This window comes from Urocampus carinirostris, chromosome 16, assembly GCF_059441175.1.
Source record: "Urocampus carinirostris isolate Australia breed hairy pipefish chromosome 16, RoL_Ucar_1.0, whole genome shotgun sequence".
NCBI classification, from domain to species: Eukaryota; Metazoa; Chordata; class Actinopteri; order Syngnathiformes; family Syngnathidae; genus Urocampus; species Urocampus carinirostris.
Window position 1 is genome coordinate 5539720 of NC_142364.1, and position 22016 is coordinate 5561735.

Here is a 22016-nt window from a genome sequence, read left to right on the forward strand (position 1 = left end):
TTTCATTATTTTTCTTTCTGTCCTCACTTTCATTTTTTCTGAGTCTCTTTCTCTGTGACTTTCTGTCTGCCTCTGTTTGATTTTCTTTGTATTGCTCTCCTTTCTGAATTTTGTCTCTCATTCTCTCCTTTCTTTTGTCTGCTCTTTCGCTCTTTCTTTTGCTCTTTTTCGCTTTCTTTTTTTGCTTTTCTTTTGTTTGCTCTTTCGCTCTTTCTTTCGCTCTATTTCTTTCTTCCACTCTTTTTTGCTCTTTCTTTTGCTCTTTCTTGCGCTATTTCTTTTTTCACTCTTTTTCTTTCTCTCGCTCTTTCTTTCCTTTTTTCCTTAAAATGACTTAACTTGACTTATTTCCTTATATCTTTATTTCTCTATGTCAATGTCTCTATCTTTTTTCCTTCTCTCATTCTTTCTTTCATTTTTTTTTCTCCTTCCCCCTGTCCCTTTATCTTTATCCTTTCTTTCCTTCTCTCTAATATACTACTCTGGCCTTCAAGATGTTTTTTTTTTCTTTTTAACCGCGTGGCCCCCAAACTCAACAGAGTTCCACACCCCTGTCCTATCAGCAGGGTTGGGTAGGGGTACTTTAACTGGATTACTTTCAATTATTTTTGGATTACTCCAATACCAAATATGCTAATAAAAGACAAAAGAAACTAAATAGGAATCAAATGACTCCATTTTGTGCAGGCTTGGGGAGTAACGGAATACATGGAACGGCAAAAATGATGTTTGCAAGCTGTTTGGATTTCTTTTCATTTTATGTTCGTTTTGCCGGAGATCAAAGCCAGGAGAGAAAGCTTACCACGTGTTGTGAGTCATCATTTTATTCATATTTAGTCTCTTTTGTCTTTTATTGGTATATTTGTTATTGGAGTAATCCAAAAGTCATTGAAAGTAATCCAGTTCAAGTAATCCTGCCTATCAGGCGCCTTCAGGAGATTTCCCCGCATTGTGGGCAGCCCCAGGCTGCAAGGGGTGTGTCATTAATAAGTCATCAGGATCTCGGGGGCTTGGAGGGGGGCCCCCGACCACTTTAAAGAGACCCTCAGGAGCCCAGACAACACCAGATCTCCCTCGCAGAGGAGAGCCGCACTTTTCTCCTCCTCCTCCTCGACTTCTTCGTCTTTCTCCCGTAAGTTTTTCCTCCTGCAGAATTTCCCCAAGATGGGCTCCGTGCTCCCCGCCGAGGCTTTGGCCCTCAAGACGGGATTTAAATGTCCGTCGCGGGCTTCGCTTTCGGACGTCATCACTTCGGACGTCCTGCACAGTTTTCTCTACGGCCGCTGGAGGAACGTCCTGCAGGGGGGCGACGCTCTGCAGGCCGACCCCGGGTGCACCAGAACCGCCTTCACCGCCGAAGTTCTGGCCCAGTCCTTCGCCGGAGGTAAGCCGCCGTCGCCACCGCGGAGGGAGCGCTTCGCGTGCTTCGAATAGAGGGGAAAATGCAACTCTTCCTCATCTTAGAATTGAAGACAATAAAAAGGAAGTAACATCATTTAAACGAATATCATTTAATAGAATGAAAAGGGAGTCATGAAATAGAATTAAGAAAATAATAGAATAGAATGAAAAGGGAGTCATAGAATAAAGTTAAGAAAAGAATAGAATAGAAGGAAGTCATAGAATAGAGTTAAGAATAGAATAAAAAGGAAGTCATAGAATAGAGTTAAGAATAGAATAAAAAGGAAGTCATAGAATAGAGTTAAGAATAGAATAAAAAGGAAGTCATAGAATAGTTAATAGAATAGAATAAAAAGGAAGTCAGAATAGAGTTAAGAAATAAATATAATAGTTAAGAATAGAATAAAAGAAGTCATAGAATAGAGTTAAGAAATAAATAGAATAGAGTTAAGAATAGAATAGAAAAAAAGGAAGTCATAGAATAGAGTTGAGAATAGAATAAAAGAAGTCATAGAATAGTTAATAGAATAGAATAAAAAGGAAGTCATAGAATAGAGTTAAGAATAGAATAAAAAGGAAGTCATAGAATAGTTAATAGAATAGAATAAAAAGGAAGTCAGAATAGAGTTAAGAAATAAATATAATAGTTAAGAATAGAATAAAAGAAGTCATAGAATAGAGTTAAGAAATAAATAGAATAGAGTTAAGAATAGAATAGAAAAAAAGGAAGTCATAGAATAGAGTTAAGAATAGAATAAAAGAAGTGATAGAATAGTTAATAGAATAGAATAAAAAGGAAGTCATAGAATAGAGTTAAGAAATAAATAGAGTTAAGAATAGAATAGAAAAAAGGAAGTAATAAAGTAGAGTTGAGAATAGAATAAAAGAACTCATAGAATAGAATAAAAAGGAAGTCATAGAATACAGTTAAGAAATAAATAGAATAGAATAAAAAGGAAGTCATAGAATAGAGTTGAGAATAGAATAAAAGAAGTCATAGAATAGTTAATAGAATAGAAAAAAAGGAAGTCATAGAATAGAGTTAAGAAATAAATAGAATAGAGTTAAGAAAAGAATAGAATAAAAAGGAAGTCAGAATAGAGTTAAGAAAAGAATAGAATAAAAAGGAAGTCAGAATAGAGTTAAGAATATAATAAAAGAAGTCATAGAATAGTTAATAGAATAGAATAAAAAGGAAGTCATAGAATAGAGTTAAGAAATAAATAGAATAGAGGTAAGAAAAGAATAGAATAAAAGAAGTCATAGAATAGTTAATAGAAAAGAATAAAAAGGAAGTCATAGAATACAGTTAAGAAATAAATAGAATAGAGTTAAGAAAAGAATAGAATAGAATAAAAAGGAAGTCATAGAATAGAGTTAAGAATAGAATAGAATAAAAAGGAAGTAACATAATTGAAACGAATATCATTTAATAGAATGAAAAGTCCGAAAATAATAGAAAAGAATTGTCTTTCTTGTCATTGATATCAACGCAGTGAAACGAGATTAGACACGGCACTCCAGGGTAAAAACATTTCATATAGAGATTTTGAACCACTTTTAAATAGGAATTCAACTTTTTTTCCCGGCTGCATAGTCAAATAATTTAATTTGTAATAGGACTGTTTGTTTACCTGCTGTTTCGCTTATGACTGTGTTTATTTTCGTATGCATATATTTGATACAAATTGTCGCACGGTGATGATTTACCAGTAGGTGTCGTGGGCATTATCTCTTCTACAACTGTCACTGCATGAGAATATGCACACGTTTATTATATATTATTACTAGATTGTTTTTTTTTTTTTAAATCTTTTTGCACTTTTTTACGTTTTTATTGCACTGAAGAGAGAATCCTTGTCATTTTGTTATACAGTACTTGTATAATGAGAAGAAAGGCCATTCATTCGTTCATTCATTCTTCTATTTATTTTCCCTTTTCCTAAATTAACATTTATTTTTACTTTATTCGCTTTTTTCTATCTTTTTTATTGTACTTTATAATTTATTGGCTCAATTAAATTAATCCATTTTCTGATTTAAAGGCCATTCGTTCATTCAATTATTCAATAATTCTTCTATTTTTTTTCCCTGCTCCTAAATTAACTTTTTTTTTGCTTTATTTGCTTTTTTCTATCTTTTTTGTTGTACTTTATATTTCTATTGGCTCGATTAAATCAATCAATATTCTAATTTGAAGGCCAATCATTCATTCAATTATTCATTCATTCATTCATTCTATTTTTTCCTTGCTCCTAAATTAACATTTTTTTTTAAACTTTATTTACGTTGTTTCTACCTTTTTCATCGTACTTTATTTTTTTGTTGGCTCGATTGAATTAATCGTTTTTCTAAATTAAAGGCCATTCATTCATTCATTCTTCTGCTTTCCCTGCTACTAAATTAACATTTATTTTTGCTTAATTTCCCCTTTTTTCTATCTTTTTATTGTACTTTATATTTTAATTGGCTCAGTTGAATTAATCAATCAATTTTCTAATTTAAAGGCCATTCATTCATTCATTTAATTATTGGTTCATTCATTCTTCTATATTTTCCCGGATCCTAAATTAAAATTTTTTTTTACTTAATTTGATTTTTTTTTTCCATTTTTTGTTGTACTTTATATTTCTATTGGCTCAATTAAATTAATCAATTAATTTTCTAATTTAAAGGCCATTCATTCATTCATTTAATCATTGATTCATTCATTCTTCTATATTTTCCCTGCTCCTAAATGAACATTTGTTTTACTCTGTTTACTTTTTTTTGGTACTTTATATTTTTATTTGATCAATTAGATTAATCAATCAATATCCTAATTTTGCTGTATAGTATTTGTATGAGAATAATGAGAATTTATTTATTTATTCATTCATTCATTCATTCGTCTATTTTTCCCCTGCTCCCAAATCAAAAACATTTTCTTTATTTCCTTTTTTCATCATTTTATTGCACTTTGTATGCTTATTGGGTCAATTAATTAACTTAATTGATTGTTTGCTCTCTTTCCGGGTTGCTGGAGGGAAAATAGACGAAGAAGAATAAGTCATAGTAGAAGAAGTATGTTGATTGCAATTAAAGTATAGAAGAAAAAAACGTTATTACAATAATAATAATCGGTGGAGCATGTAATAATAGAATGCATGAGGTAAGAAATATAAAAAGGGGGGGAAGAGAAGATGAAGAAATCAAGAAAATGTCGCAGAAAGGATTAGATTTGAATAAATAGGTCTCGACAAAGGATATATTTACACTTTATTACAATTTGAGGAGTGGAAAATAGACAAAAAACCATAATGATAGGGGGCAGTCATGGACCAAAGTGATGGGTGCCCGCTGCCTTTAAACTCAAAGAAGTGTAGACAAGAAAAGTAGAAAAAAGGAAGTAAAATTGAAAAACAACGAATAAAAAAACATAAGAGGAAAATAATTCACCCAAATATGTTTAAGAAATAATTTTAAGAAGTTGAATTAAGAGAAGAAGAGAGACCGAATATGAAAACTTTGAAGTTTGAAAGAAAAATATTGCGCCGGATACAAACATGCTTACCTTTTTGCCATTTAAAGGTAGTAGATTTGATGGCAAACTCTATTTAAATATTTTTTTTAAATTACTTGTTTGAAACAGAAAATGAGACACTTCGACAAAAACACAAATCAATAGAGCACAAAGACGTAGTCTCGCTTTGAAATAGAACCAGCCGTAGACTCAAATACTCAAAATAATTTTCCCGTTATTTCAATTTGAAAAAGCAGTCGATTTTATTAAAGCGGTAGGCGTTTATAACGCGTTTTGCGGGTATGTGTTCATTTCTGCCACCCCTATATGCGTGGGGATAAGCTTCCTGCTGGTCCTTTTCCTCACATGGTTAGTCTGTGCCTCGCCATAATCAATATTGTATTTTTATCAATATTTCTCTTTTTTTATTGCATTTTAACCGTTTTGTGTGTGTCTGTGTATGAGGTATTTCACGTTGTTGGTGGGGATAAAGGAGGAGATTTTAGAATAGAATAGAGTTAGAACACCTTTATTGTCATGGCACAAAGAGTCAATATATTGTCTTATATATTTTAATAATATTTAATATTTTATATTCATTGGATTTGATTTATTACAGTTTACAGTAAAAGCTCGTTTACATCAAAGTTAATATACAACGAAAAACCATAATTGTGGTGGTATTTTTTTTCTATCCGAGATAAATCAAGAAATAAAAAGAATATTTTACTACATTTATTATATTTTAGTTCTTAGACTGACACTAAAAACTCAAATTTAATAGAGAAAAAAATAAAAATAAACAAAAATAAAAGAGAAGCAAAGTAAATCGTAAAACCGGAAGTGTTTCACCTTTCATTTGTTTTTAAAAGCTTTATTGAACAAAAGGCATGAACACTTTACAGAAAATTCCAAAATGTTTATTAATAGTCTTCATTTTAACGGCCTTTCATTTAATGGTTTCGTTTTTTCACATTGGAAGGCCAGCTCCAAGTTAATGTGCTTGTATTTTTATTTTAAGATTAATTTAAAGGCGGGGAACAATACTTATACTTCTCCCTCCACTCAGAAAACAACAAAAACAGAAGTCTAAAAGGAGAAAATTAAAATAATTAAGAAACGCTTCTCTTCTACCTATTTTCGCCTTTTCCCCCCCAACCATTTAATTTTAAGTGATTTTTTTCGAGTCCAACACGTTTTAATCAAGAAACGTAATTCTTCACCCTGATAAATCAATGAAAAAGAAACACTTCTTTACTACGGAAACCCCAGAGTGCCAAAATTCAATTCATAAATCAAACACCAATGAATTTAAACAGACTGAAAATGAACATTTAATTAATAAAAAACAGCCCCTAAGAGTAAGATCAAATTAATAAAAAAAAGAGCCTTATGAAACAAGATACTAGGCTATTATATAAATCCCGATTTGCGTTTGTGTGTTCGTATATGGCTTATAGGCGCCAAAAGTGCTGAACCGATTCTTGTGAAAATATACTCGGTAGTATTTTAGGTTACTGTGAGTGTCTTTAGCTAGGTGTCAAGGGGCCCCCAATAAATACCAACAAAATCAATAAACATATGATTTCGTGTACAAACCGCTCTGGAGCTGCCTCAGTCATACTGCTCTTTGGCGCTCCCTAGTGGCTCCCTGGCGCTTTTTCAACAAACCTTACCCAAGTAGAAGGCTTGATAGTGCTAGAACTGTTATCAGACTTTCTTTTTGTAGTATTGTTGCAGCTTTTAACTACAAGGAATGAAAAGTTTGTTGTTTTCTCCATTATTTTGTTTAAAAAAAACAGTCTTTTCGAATGACTTATAAGAAGGAAATTCAGTGATGAAGACATTTTAATACAAATATATTTGATTTATTCATGGAATGCCAGTTTTATTATAAGAATTGTGCTTAAAGTGATACAACATATACAATTTAATTATGATAACATCTTAAATAGGCTTTTCCAGTCTGGGCCTGTTTTATTTTTAAAAGTTGCTTTTACCAATTGAATGATTTTTTTTAAGCCGTTTTTATGAATTGCACGTCCATTTTCTAATTGATTTATGGCACTCTTGGGCTTCCGTAATAACATACATCTGAGCCTCTACAGCACGGGTGTTAAACAGGCGGCCCGCGGGCCAGATCAGGCCCGCTAGGGGATTGAATCCGGCCCGCGAGACAACACTCAGAGAAGCGCAAGAGAAAAACAAGCTGCAGGTTGAAATAGTTCAACCTGATGTTGCCAAAGCCAGGTGCCTCGAACAAAGACACTGCTTGTATTTCTCTTTCTCTTTTTCTCTTTCTCTTTCTCTTTCTATCTCTTCTCTTTCATCTCCTTCCGTCTTTCTATTTCTCTTTGGATTTCTTTCTTCCTCTCCCTTTCTTTTCCCCCTCTCTCACGACTTTTTATCATTTGTTTCTCACGCTCTCTCCCTCTCTCTCTTTCTTTGTCCCTCCCTCTCCATTTCCCTCCCTCTTTCTCTTATTTCTTTCTCTTTTTTCTTTCTCTTTAATCTACTCGTCCGGCCCCCGACAGAATGTTTGTTCTATCGCGTGGCCCCCGAGTTAAAATAAGTTTGACGCCCCTGCTCTGCAGACTCTGCCGCTATGCCGCAAGTGTGGGGAGAGCTGTGCTAGGAATCAAATGGACTGAACTATTTCAAGACAGCGGAGTGTCTCCGACGTTGCATTGTCCACATTTTCATTCGTATTCCTTTTTTAAATATATTTAAGCTAGCGTTTTTTATATTTAAGCCTGTAAGGAGAGTTTTAAAAATGCTATTATTTTTTAGGTGGTTTGGGTGCAATTTTGGTGGTGATTGAGCACCTCTAAAAACGAGCAGATAACGCCCATGGTTGAACCGTCGCGCGGGATGAAATTTGTCCCAACTTGCTTTCCGTCGCCGAAGTCCTTAAACGCGTTAAGTCGCCCCTGAATGAAGCGCATTTAAATTCATTTGGTTAACTTTGCGCGGTGACCTGGGAAAGTGTCTACTTCAAAAAAAAGGAGGGGTGGAAAAAGGGAGAAAAGAAGGGAAAAAGTTTCCCTTTTCTTGCAACTTTCTCCCGGTATTCATCAATCCTCGGACAGTCTCTTTCGCAGCGCTTGGCAGCCTTGTGGGGCTCCATCGTCGTCTCGCTTTTTCTTCTTCTTTCTTTTCTTTAAAAAAAAAAAGAAAACGTTTTGCTGTTGGTCACATAATGCGGCGTGAAGGCTAAATCTAATGCTATTCATGGCGTGTCAGCCATTTAATCGCCTTTCCATTTTTTATGCGCGGATTCCTGAGGCCCTTTCAACAGGGCGCCGCTCCATTCACCGCAAATTTATTGCTACAAACTTCTTAAAAGGATAATGAATTTGGAATTAGCCGTCTCTCTTTTTTTTTTCACCCCCCCCAAGATCTTTTCTCTTTTTTTCCTTTGCTTTTTAATGAATATCACATCTGAAGCGTGACCAATTGCTGGAGTCCGCGCAATGGAGGACCGTTTAACCCTCAGCGGACAAAGCTTTTATTATCATTTTTTGGTGGTGTTGTTGCAGCTTTTAAATACAAGGGAGAGGGGGGAAAAAGTTTCGTTTTTCTCCATTATGATTTTCCTCCTTGTGCGCTTTTGCCGATTTAGGGGGTAAAACTGCTCTCCTGCGTGCGACAAAAACGTTGAATTCGAGCGGATAATCGAATTAAACGGAGGATTTGGGGGCCGGTAAACTCGGAGGGGGATTGGGTGGCTTTTACTTACTTTTATTTTTGAATCGAAATCCAACACGAAATAGAATGATTCTATTATTTTCTTAATTCTATTTTATGACTTCCTTTTCATTCTATTGAATGGTATTCGTTTAAATGATGTTACTTCCTTTTTATTCTATTTTATTCTAAGATGAAAATGGAAATGATGCAAAACTGCAACGGGATATGCTGATAAAGTCCGTTTTTTTTCTGTAATGCAATTAAAAAACGACGAATTGTATTTCTTAATTGGTGTAATGGCCTGTGCATTCCTTTGAGACATTTTGTAATTAAGGGCTACACAAATAAACGCGACTTGACTTATTAATAGTGCTAATTATGGAGAAAACTCATTAGAATATAATCAGGGTTGGGTAGGGTTACTTTAACTGGAATTCTTTCAATTACTTTTGGATGACTCCAATAGCAAATATGCTAATAAAGGACAAAAGAAACTAAATATGAGTAAAATTACTAAATTTTGTGCAGGCTTGGGAAGTAACGGAATACATGGAACGGCAAAAATGATGTTTGGATTTCTTTTCATTTTGTTTCTGTCGCATTTGATGTTCGTTTTGCCGGAGATCAAAGAGATCAAAGCCAGGAGAGAAAGCTTACCACGTGTTGTGAGTCATCATTTTATTCCTATTTAGTTTCTTTTGTCTTTTATTAGCATATTTGGTATTGGAGTCATCCAAAAGTAATTGAAAGTAATCAAGTTAAAGTAACCCTACCCAACACTGAATAAAATAAACAACTATACTAGAAATTATAATGTTTTTTTTTTAAATTGATCCCGTTAATTTCCCGCTATTATTCTTCATTATAAATGGTAAATAGTCTGTATTTCTATAGCGCTTTTTACGTCAATGAAGACCTCCCAAAGCGCTTTACAATGTGCTTCACACTTTACCCATTCACACACACACACACTCACACACCAATAGGGTGTCAGCCATGCAAGGCGCCTACCTGCTTATTGGGGGCGTTAGGGATTCAGTGTCTTGCCCAAGGACACTTCGACATATAACACGGACGAGACGGGAATCGAACCTGCGACCTCTTGATCCCAAGACGAGCGCTCTAAGAAGAATTTTTCCGAGCATTGTTTTTTTTCACATGATAGTCTTTCTCTTTTTTTTCCTCTTCAAAGTCTTTATACTACGTTTGACCCTGGAGTACCGTGTCTAATCTCGTTGCATACAACGTTGATATTAATGACAATAAATACGAATTCTAATTCTAATTCTCACAAGTGTACCAGTGGGCCGTAGGCCATGATCGACATATTATATAATAATAACTAATAATAACAAAAGTCATCATAATAAGAAATAATCATAATAATATTCATAATAACAAAATTTATTATGACACCCGTTACATATATATTAAAATCGGGGTTTTATGGGGTATATTAACAATATTCTATAAAATAAAAAACATAAAATCGGGCAAAAAAGCAGTTTGATATAAAGCATGGAAAAGGAAAAAGCAGTATAATTAACTGCGAACCCAAAACAATATCAAAAATATTAAATTACTCCCAATATTTAACACGATTTGTAATAAATCTATCATATTTTTAATGCATTACAGAAAATAAATAACCAAACATTCTAAGTTCCGGGGACAGTCCTGAAAGTCCCAGTATAAAGAAAAATCTTAAAAGAGAACACAGAATTATAATTAATTTAGAATTCAAATTAAAATGACAATAATCCAATTAATAAGTGCTTCAATTTTTCTATATTGTGAAGAAATGCGTTTATTTCCGGTCAATTATTATATAAACATTATTATTAATTAAAACAAAATGGCATCAAAGCATAGATTGGAATAATAATGTGAATTATACCTATTTTTATATAGTTTTTAAAAAACTTAATGTATTTACGGGCAGATTTTGTCTCATCTATTAAAAAATATATATATCTTTTTAAATGTGTATTTCCCAGTGGAATGGAGTACAATACAAAAACATGCATGCAATAAATATTCTTAATGGATTTTGATATTAAATGATGCACGGATATTAAACATAAAAACACAGTCCAAATGATTCAAATTGGATGATTTAGTTAATTTTTTAACTTAACAACTGCTATTTAAGGTCAACAAAAACATAATGCTAGAAAAAAATCCAAAAATTATTCACTCGGAAAAAGGGAAATTATAATTTAAGGGGCTGTAGTAAATTCATTATCCCAAAGGTGAGAACCACCAGGAAAAGTATGTGTGTGTCTGTGTGTGGAGTCAAACTTCGGAACAATTTACAAGACGAGATTAAACAATGTCCAACTCATTGTTTTCGTTTTTTACAGAGGTGCAAAAATTGTCCAGCCTGGTTCTCCCCAGCGAAGTCATCATCGCGCAGAGCTCCATCCCGGGAGAAGGTCTTGGAATCTTCTCCAAGACGTGGATCAAAGCCGGAACCGAGATGGGCCCCTTCACTGGCAAAGTCCTGTCCCCGGAACACGTGGACCTTCTCAAGAATAACAACCTGATGTGGGAGGTGAGTCTCTTTTAAGGGTCATTTCCAGAGCCAGACCGAGGCATGAGCGACCACTAGGGGGCCCCCGAGAACAGCTAACTTATATTTACATTAAAGTTACATTTATTTGTTTAGCCCTTTATCACAAAAAGTCTTAAAGGCACAGAACGGGAATATTTAAAGCTAAATATGGAAAAAGTAAATATCTAATTTGGTATACATAGAATCAAAATTCCAAATATGATTATATCAATGATAATAATATTGTTATGTAAAATTTATACTGCGGTAAAAAAGAAACTATATGGGAGCTAGCTAAGGGAGCCACACCAAAACTAGATAGCTAGCTAGCAAAGACGCCAAAATTTAGCTTGATGACTATCAGAAAAAGATAAAATATTAGCTCAATTGCTTGCAAAAAAAATAAAAAAGGGAGGTATCTAGCTTGCTAAACAGCAAAAAATGTATGGTGATAGCTAGCTTCAAAGCTAACGTATATTTATATTTAAATATATATAATTTTCGTGTGATCTGTATAAACCACGAAGTGGTCCATCGGATTCTTCCAATGATGCCTTCAAAAAAGCCAGAAAACGCAGCTTCTGAAGAGTAGATGACGCATTCAGGGACAATCTAAAGGAGCGTAAAAGGCAAAAGTTTGGATTTTTCTTTTTCGACATTTTTATGACACAAGCTTTTTCAGATGTTTTTTAACTTTATATTCTGTTGATGAATGAGATGTGTTACCTTCTTTTAGGTGCCTCTGTATATTTACACGATTTAAATAATCTTTTTAGAAACATTTTACCGTTTTTTTCTTCCACTTGTTTAATTAAAACATATTTTTTGTTACTATTACGGTTGCCATGGCGCCCAATTGGCCCCACCCGTGTGGCACCAGTTGCAGCTCGTTGACAGATTGGCTTTCCGTCTATTTAAGCTCAGTGCTCTCATTTTTCCTTTGTCTGTCCGTCAACAAACCTCTGCCCCGCAAGACGTGGGTTTTGACTCGGTCCTGTTCCCTGTTGCTATTTTCGGTCTGGTATTGTTCCTGTTTATTTTTGTCCTGTTTATTATTCTCTCCAGTTTTCGTTCCTGTCTAGTTTGTCCTGTTTTATTTCGATATCCTGTTTCATGATCAATCCTGCCCGTCCCGTCCTGTCCGGTATCGACCCCATCCGTCCGATATCTACTCGGGCAATTGGTATTGATCTCGTTGGTCTCCGGCTTCTGGTCTTTCCACGCCAGACTGCTTCCCAACGTGCATGATTCCCCATTTCCCGTAAAAAAAAAATGCCTGTGTGAGAACGTCACGCGTTTGGGTCCCAATCTAAGGTCATTGTCACGACCAGCACGTAGCGTGGACCCAATCGCGTAACGTTTTCTTACAATTTTATCGAAAGAAAGAGGGAGGGCAGCGCCCGCGATCCGATGCTCACTGGACGCGGGAAGCAAGTCGCTCTCGTACTCGGATTGTGATCCGAAAACGGAAGTGGATCTTGATGGCGGTGTCAAGGACGGAAAAACTGGTCGGTAGCCGGGACTGGGAGAGCAAGGCGTGGGTCGGGGACAAAAAGAGGTCATAAGCCGGGACGGGAGAGCAGACGTGGTCAGGATCGAAACGGGTCGAAGCCGTAGACAGACGGGAGCAAAAACAGGACAGGTGGGAGTCAGGGTCGAAAAAGGCTTGCCTAGTATACAATGAGGTTCGCAGACGGACTGACAACAGGGGATTGACAGGACTGGGTCTAACAGTGACAGGGGAGCCAATAAGAACCCGCGGCGGGTGGCGCCAAATGAGCAGGCACAGCTGAGTCACATCAGTAATCATGACAGTCACAGGAAAAATTCCAGCTACCTGCCTTCCTCTGTGGAGTTTGCATGTTCTCCCCATGAATGACTCATGGCATTTCAACAACTTCATCTATTTATTTTTTAAATCAAGGTGTTCAATGAAGACGGCACAGTGAGATACTTCATCGATGCCAGCCAGGAGGACCAGAGGAGCTGGATGACTTATATCAAGTGCGCCCGCAACGAGCAGGAGCAGAACCTGGAGGTGGTCCAGATTGGCAGCAGCATCTATTACAAAGCTGTGGAGGTAGGAAGACACTTTTGGTTCCATGCTAGCAGATTTTTACTTCGATGAAGCTAAAATTTCATGGACGTATGATCAAGAATAAAGGTGTCGTGGTGGCCATGGCGCCCAATTGGCCACGCCCATGAGTGTCACGGTTGACATGGTGCCGAATTGGCCCCTCCATGTGGCACCAGAGATGGGCTTTCCGTCTATTTAAGCTCAGCGCTCTCACTCTTCCTTTGTCAGCCCGTCAACAAACTTCTAACCCGCAAGACGTGGGTTCTGACTTGGTCATGTTTTCCTGTTGGTATCTCCTGTCCGGTAGTGTTCCCATTTATTTTTGTCCTGTTTAATTTCAGGTTCCAGTTTTGTTTCCATCTGTTTTTGTCTTGTTTGTTATTTTCTCCAGTTTTTGTTCCCGTCTAGTTTCTCCTGTTTATTTTCGATATCCTGATTTGTTATCTATCTTGTCTGTCCCGTCCTGTCCGGTATCGACCCCATCTGTTCGGTATCAACTCGGGCAATTGGAATCGATCTCTGGCTTCCCGTCTTTCCACGCCAGACCGGCTGCCTAAAGTGCATGACTCCCCATATCCCGTAAAATAAAAGGCTCGTGTGAGAACGTCACACGTTTGGGTCCTGATCCTGTTCTGGTCCCTGTAGTCAGGAAATACAGATACAATGGGTGCTTTGCAAGTGGTGCCATCTAGTGGACACATAATGCGATGCAGCTCATTTTTCTCTTGTGCTTCTCTCACCATATAAAAAGGAGGGCGGGACACAGACAGAAAAAGAGAGAGAGTGAGAGAGCGTGAGAAACAAAAGAGATAAAAAGTCGTGGCAGAGGGGGGAAAAGAAAGAGAGGAAGAAATAAATCCAAAGAGAAATAGAAAGACAGAAGGAGAGAAAAGAGAAAAGAAAGAGGGAAGGGTATGAAAAGAGAAAGAGAAAAGGAAAAAAGGAAGTTAGAGCAAAAGAAGTTTAAAAGACGGAGAGAGAGACAAAGAGCAACAAAGGAAGAGAAAAAGAGAGACAGAGAGTGAAAGAGATGGAGACAGAGTGGGGAAAAAAAGGGTGGAAGAGAGTGAGAGAGAGAGAAAGAAATACAAGTACAGTGTCTTTGTTGGAGGCACCTGGCTTTGGCAACATCAAGTTTTCAACTTGCAGCTTGTTTTTCTCTAGCGCTTCTCTGAGTGTTGTCTCGCGGGCCGGATCCATGATCTGGCCTGCGGGCCGCCTGTTTGACACCTGTGGTATAGGACAATAAAGATGAATTTTCTGTCTAAATTTCTGGTTTCAGACTATCCCGCCAGACCAGGAACTTCTAGTGTGGTACGGAAACACTCACAACACCTTCCTAGGCATCCCTGGCGTCCCGGGCACAGACGAAGAACAGCAGCAGCAGCAGCAACCGCAGAAGAAGAGCAGGAACGGTGAGAAAACTTTTCAGTCGAGGTTTTTTCGGCAAAGCCGGAATTCGCGTTCTCACGTATTCGCTGTCTTCCAGATGAAGCCCAATCCTGCGAGTCGTCCTGCTCGCCGCCGTCGTCCTCGTCCGGCATGCATTCGTCGGGTCGCATGCGCTGCGTCATTTGCCACCGCGGTTTCAACTCCCGCAGCAACTTGCGCTCGCACATGCGCATCCACACGTTGGACAAACCTTTCGTTTGCCGCTTCTGCAACCGCCGCTTCAGCCAATCCTCCACGCTCCGAAACCACGTCCGTCTGCACACCGGAGAGCGACCCTACAAGTGCCACGTTTGCCAGAGCGCCTACTCCCAACTGGCCGGCCTGCGGGCGCACCAGAAAAGCGCTCGGCACAAGCCCGCCGCGAACAGCGAAGCGGGCGGGCAGCCGGTCGCCTCGCCGCCGCATCCCCCGCCGCCTCCTCCTCCCACCGCCGCCCAGCAGATGGCGCCGGTGGCCCGCCATCATCATCTTCACCATCACCACCACGTGCCGCTGGTTCACCACATCCCCGCTTTGGTGCTCTGACGAGTAAGAGGTGAGATCGGGCTTACAAAATCCAGCCTGGACAGACAAATTAACTCTATTTGAAGGACCGAGCCCGTAGCGAACCTTTTTGAGGATTCGAAGGTTGATTTTGGCCGACTACCTTTTGCTCACCCGTACAACCGGAACGGAATCCGTGGCAAGGAAAAAGAGCAATGAGAAGAAGTTTAATTTTGGTGCTCTGACGAGTAAGACGGAGATACCCGCGGTAGAGGTGAGATCGGGCTTACAAAATCCAGCCTGGACAGACAAACTCGATTTGAAGGACCGAGCCCGTAGCGAACCTTTTTGAGGATTCGAAGGTTGATTTTGGCCGACTACCTTTTGCTCACCCGTACAACCGGAACGGAATCCGTGGCAAGGAAAAAGAGCAATGAGAAGAAGTTTAATTTTGGTGCTCTGACGAGTAAGACGGAGATACCCGCGGTAGAGGTGAGATCGGGCTTACAAAATCCAGCTTGGACAGACAAATTAACTCTATTTGAAGGACCGAGCCCGTTGCGAACCTTTTTGAGGATTCGAAGGTTGATTTTGGCCGACTACCTTGCGCTCACCCGTACAACCGGAACGGAATCCGTGGCAAGGAAAAAGAGCAATGAGAAGAAGTTTAATTTTAAACTCATGGAACAACCAACGTGACATGGCATTCAACTGGATTTCAATACAAAAAAGTCGTAAACAAGCCTCTAAACTACGGCAACTAGGCACTTTAGCGGGCAATTAAACACATCGCGTGTTGGAGTATTGTATCGACATTTTTGAGGACTCGGCTGGCGCATGACCAAAGACGCGTAAACTATTTCGTCACGTGTTTCCAACATTCTGAAACTTTTGGTCGCTGTCACGGGCAAAAAAACTTTTGTTCTTTCATGATCTAAATCAGGGGTCAGGAATGTATATTAAGAGTCATGAGAATCCTCTCAATGATTTCCCGATTTTCTATAAAACCCCATTAAATAATCCATGTCCACTATTGAGACTCTTAACAATGAAAACCCAGAGAACAAACTGTAAACACTCTAAAATGCCAGTCAAGCACCCGGAGCAATTTGATCAGGTGAGTGGTATGGGCGGGCGGATCTCTGAACACACAGAGCACATCCCTAAATCTATCAGTACTGTTATTGAATTTTCTATAAAACGTCATTAAACATTCCATGTCCACTGTTGAGACTCTTAACAATGAAAACCCAGAGAACAAACTATAAACACTCTAAAATGCCAGTCAAGCACCCGGAGCAATTTGATCGTGTGAGTGGTATGGGCGGGCGGATCTCTGCACACATAGAGCACATCCTTAAAACTATCAGTGTTGTTATTGTTTGCAGAATTTTGTGACATTTTTGCTCTGCACGCACCTTGTTATGAAACCATTATGGCTAAATAGCAACATTCTTAAGTATTTCCCTATATCACACACAGGCTATGGAATGATTCTTAATTCACAGATTTTGTCGCATCATCAAACATAACACAGTGGAATAAAGTAGTTTTGTTAAATTTTGTCTTAAAATATATGTTGTGGCTCTCAAAAAACATAAAAAAAATTAAATATTTTGCTTTCATGGCTTTCAAGGTTCCTGACCCCTGATCTAAATAATCAATGGAATTATTTAAAGATATATTGTTTGCTATATCCGTCAATATTAAAGCCCCAGTGTGTGTTATAAAGTGACCCCTAGTGGTGAGAAAATACACTATCGATTAAAATAATAAGCAAAAACACATGTATTATCTCGAGTGTTTTGTGAAATGTTGCGACACGTTTTAGATAAAAAAATGGTCACTTTAAACTTGTACAGACGGAAACATTGTGTAATACCGAAAGACAAATATCGAAAAGTATCGTAAGCTTCTGTATATCTGTGATGTAAATACATTTGTGCCTCTGGTATTTGAAATAAATATGAAATAAAATGATGCATTGTGGTCCTTATTCTTATGTGAAACACTATAGGACTTTAACCCTCTTATTACCTTGGGGGCGCCGGTGCACCCGTTTGACAAGCGTTAAATTCATTAAATTCATTAAATGTGAAACTGGAGTGCCACGTCCAATTTCGTTGTCACAGTATGTTCAACCCATTTTGTTACAATGACAATAAAGATATATTCTATTCTATTATCGTCACTAAAAGCGAAAATTTAAACAGATCCTTTAAGAAGATAAGACGGGCTTCAGATATATATAACCCTTGATTTGAATGAAATTCAATCAAAGTAGTTCTCCAAAGCCCCCACAAGATAGCAGCAACTTCCCACAATGGATTATCTCTCAGGCATAGGTATCACAGGCATCCACGTGTGGCGACTGTCTAATCACAGGCCAGAAATGATACAGACTGAAGGATTTTATACATTGGACTATAAAGGATTTTATACGATCGAATACAAATTACATTGAATGCAAAAGATATTCACTGACTGGGCTGTGGTGCGAAGTCCGGGCACCCTGGTAGAAAATGTTGTTTACAGGAACGGCGGGAACAGGATGTAAGGCTGATAAGATGATCAGCACATCCAGTCGCAGAAAGGCCCTGATGACGTAGCAACGTTGTTTTGAGTATTCCAGACATCGCGACGCCCAGGGGGGGCTTCCTTGGCACGCCCATGGGAGGAGCCAGCACGCCATTATGTGGGGAGAAGATGACCAATAGGAGAAAGCTAAAGGACTTGCTTCACACAGACTCCAACGTCACTAATTCGACTGTTTTCGATGGAGTACACTTATTTAAAATTTTTAGGGAAAATAAATCTGCCCCCGTGTGGAAATTTCGGCTTCCTGTTCATCTTTTCCCTCGAGAAACGAGTGTGCATAAATTGTTGGGGGGGGAATGTGGGTCGTGTTTGGTTAATGGAGTCAGAAAAGTAATTCGAACAATTTGGTAAACGATACATTTTGATATTTAATTCCCAACAAGACGGAAAAAAAAAATCCACATTCGTTGATATATAAAGAAAGTGTCGCATGACAAAACTTAAGTAAAATATTGAGTGGAGACAATTCAAAATGAACAAAAAAACGATTTTATCAGTTTGGTTCTGTTTCAGAATACACAGCTGGATTTTTTTCATGCACTTTTTTAATCGGAAGAGGAATCAAACAATCCATCATTGATATCCAGGGTTGGGTAGGGTTACTTTAACCGGATTACTTTCAATTACTTTTGGATTACTCCAATTCCAAATATACCAATAAAAGACAAAAGAAACTAGAGATTTGATTAAAGATCAAAGCCAGGAGAGAAAGCTTACCACGTGTTGTGAGTCATCATTTTATTCGTATTCAGTTCATTTTGTCTTTTATTAGCATATTCGGTATTGGAGTAATCCAAAAGTCATTGAAAGTAATCCAGTTAAAGTAACCCTACCCAACCCTGATTTCATGTTAGTTTTGCCGGAGATCAAAGAGATCCAAGCCAGGAGAGAAAGCTTACCACGTGTTGTGAGTCATCATTTTATTCCTATTTAGTTTCTTTTGTCTTTTATTAGCATATTTGGTATTGGAGTCATCCAAAAGTCATTGAAAGTAATCCAGTTCAAGTAACCCTACCCAATCCTGATTTTATAATAGTTTTGCCAGAGATCAAAGAGATCAAAGCCAGGAGAGAAAGCTTACCACGTGTTGTGAGTCATCATTGTATTCATATTTAGTTTCTTTTGTCTTTTATTAGCATATTTGGTATTGGAGTCATCCAAAAGTCATTGAAAGTAATCCGGTTAAAGTAATCCTACTCGACCCTGTTGATATCATCGGAATTTGCGGTGGTTGTCAGCTTTCAGACGTGATCCGACTTCTCTTGGGGAAGTTTCCGGAAAAGTCGTCATGGGAACAAGCATCCGACCGAGACCGAAGAATCAACTGACTTGTTGACGGGTTGTCTTCTGGTCCTGACACACAGTCCATACTTGTTGACCTGCATTAGATTTGATGACATTATACAGACAGAGACAGATGGGTAGATACCATAGATCACAGGTGTCAAAGAGGCGGCCCGCGGGCCAGATCAGGCCCGCTAAGGGATTGAATCTGGCCCGCAAGACAACACTCAGAGAAGTACAAGAGAAAAACAAGCTGCAGGTTGAAAAATGTCCACTTGATGTTGCCAAAGCCAGGTGCCTCTCACAGAGACACTCTACTTGTATTTCTCTCTCTCTTTTCCACCCCTTTTCTCCTACTCTGTCTCTTTTACTCTCTGTGTCTCTCTTTTTTTCTTCCTTTGTTGCTCTTTGTCTCTTTCTCTCTCTCTCTCTCTCTCTCTCTGTGTCTTTTTTAACTTATTTTGCCCTAACTTCCTTTTTTCCTTTTCTCTCTTTTCTCTTTATCTCTTCCTACCCTTTTTTGCTTTCTTTTCTCTTTTCTCTCCTTCTGTCTTTCTATTTCTCTTTGGATTTCTTTCTGTCTCTTTCACTCTCTGTGTCTCTCTCTTTCTCTTCCATTGTTGCTCTTTGTCTCTTTCTCTCTCTGTGTCTTTTTAACTTATTTTGCTCTAACTTCCTTTTTTCCTTTTCTCTCTTTTCTCTTTCTTTCTACCCTTTGCGCTTTCTTTTCTCTTTTCTCTCCTTCTGTCTTTCTATTTCTCTTTGAATTTCTTTTTTTCTCTCTCTCTCTCTCTCTTTCGCTCTCTCTCTTTTCCACCCCTTTTCTCCCACTCTCCATCTCTGTCTCTTTCACTCTCTGTGCCTCTCTCTTTCTTTTCCATTGTTGCTCTTTGTCTCTTTCTTTCTCTCTTTGTGTCTTTTTAACTTCTTTTGCTCTAGCTTCCTTTTTTCCTTTTCTCTCTTTACTCTTTCTCTCTTCCTACTCTTCACGCTTTCTTTTCTCTTTTCCCTCCTTCTGTCTTTATATTTCTCTTTGAATTCCTTTCTCTCTCTCTCTCTCTCTCTCTCTCTTTTCCACCCCTTTTCCCCACTATCTGTCTTTGTCTCTTTGACTCTCTGTGTCTCTCTTTCTTTTCCATTGTTGCTCTTTGTCTCTTTCTTTCTCTGTGTCTTTTTAACTTATTTTGCTCTAACTTCCTTTGTTCCCTTTTTCTCTTTTCTCGTTCTCTCTTCTTACGCGTTGCGCTTTCTTTTCTCTTTTCTCTCCTTCTGTCTTTCTATTTCTCTTTGGATTTCTTTCTTCCTCTCCCTTTCCTCCCCCCTCTTTCAAGACTTTTTATCTTTTGTTTCTCACGCTCTCTCCCTCTTTTTCTTTCTTTGTCCCGCCCTCCTTTTCCCCCCTCTTTCTCTTATTTCTTTATCCCTCTTTTTCTTTCTCTTTAATCTACTAGTCCGGCCCCCGACAGAATGTTTGTTCTATCGTGTGGCCCCAGAGTTAAAATGAGTTTGACACCCCTGACACAGATAGATAGATACTGTAGATACCTTGACAGCGGTTGATTCATCCTGCTGCTGCGGTCTTCTTCTGCGTAGCGCAGCAACAAGCAGCGACCATGTCAACCATATGGCTCAACGCTGCAAGGAAACTCAAGAATTTGCCTCGAAATCCAAGTTAGAAAAACAAAAAACGTAAGAAAAAACCTACCTGAGAAAAGTAGTCAAAGCATAGCGCTTTTTATGATCTTCTCACCTCCAAGCTCGACAGCAATAACTCGGGGATGGCTTTTGGCGCTTCTCTTCAACACTTTATACGTGGCCGAGTCAGTAATTTGAGAATGAGTGCGCAGTATCGGTAACACCGAGGCGCTCAACTTTTCCATTAGGTGTCAACATGAATTTGTTAAAGCCCCAGTGTGTAAAGTTGACCTCTCGATGGCACTGTATTGCCTGATGCAGGGGTCTACCTTTATCAAGCAAAGAGATGATATCTCTATCTATCTATCTATCTATCTCTATCAATCAATCTCTATATCTCTATCTACCTATATCTCTATCTTTCTACAGTATCTATTTTTCTCTCTCTCTCTCTCTCTCTCTATAAAAAATATCTATCTAGACATCTATCTCTCTATCTATCTATATCTATGCCTCTATCTTTCTACAGTATCTATTTTTGTCTCTATCTATCTATCTAGTCTTTTATCTATACCTCTATCTATCTATCTAGACATCTATCTATATCTTTAACTATCTTTCTACAATATCTATTTTCGTCTCTCTATCTATATCCCTATCCATCTATCTATCTATATCTTTAACTATCTTTCTACAATATATATTTTCATCTATCTATCTATCTATATCTCTAACTATCTTTCTACAGTATCTTTTTTTGTCTATCTATCTATCTGTCTATCCATCTATCTAGACATCTATCTATCTCTCTCTCTATATATATCTCTATCTATACCTCTATCTTTCTACAGTATCTATTTTTGTCTCTCTCTCTGTCTCTCTCTCTCTCTATCTATCTAGTCTTCTATCTATCTATCTATCTATCTATCTATCTATCTATATCTTTAACTATCTTTCTACAATATCTATTTTTGTCTCTCTATCTATCTATCTATCTACAGTATCTATTTTTGTCTCTATCTATCTATCTATCTCTATCCGTCTATCTATCTATCTCTATCTGTGTGTCTATCTATCTATCTATATAACTATCTTTCTACAGTATCTATTTTTGTCTCCATCTATCTATATCTATCTATCTATATAACTTTCTATATATCTATCTATCTATCTATCTATCTATCTATCTATCTATCTAGAAATCTATCTAGAAATCTATCCATCTAGAAATCTATCTAGAAATCTATCCATCTAGAAATCTATCTATCTATCTATCTATCTATCTAGAAATCTATCTAGAAATCTATCTATCTATCTATCTATCTAGAAATCTATCTATC

At 37.7% G+C, this 22016-nt stretch overlaps 1 protein-coding gene across 1 annotated transcript; it reads left to right on the top strand.

Annotated features, from left to right (window-relative positions):
- The first annotated feature begins 1077 nt into the window (after positions 1 to 1077).
- On the top strand, positions 1078 to 15204 carry LOC148350053 (PR domain zinc finger protein 12-like). Its single transcript, XM_088356054.1, has 5 exons — positions 1078 to 1384; positions 10957 to 11147; positions 13072 to 13227; positions 14507 to 14639; positions 14714 to 15204. Exons 1-5 carry the CDS (start codon positions 1165 to 1167, stop codon positions 15199 to 15201), a joined length of 1188 nt encoding a protein of 395 aa, XP_088212180.1. The 5' UTR covers positions 1078 to 1164; the 3' UTR covers positions 15202 to 15204.
- Positions 15205 to 22016: the final 6812 nt, after the last annotated feature.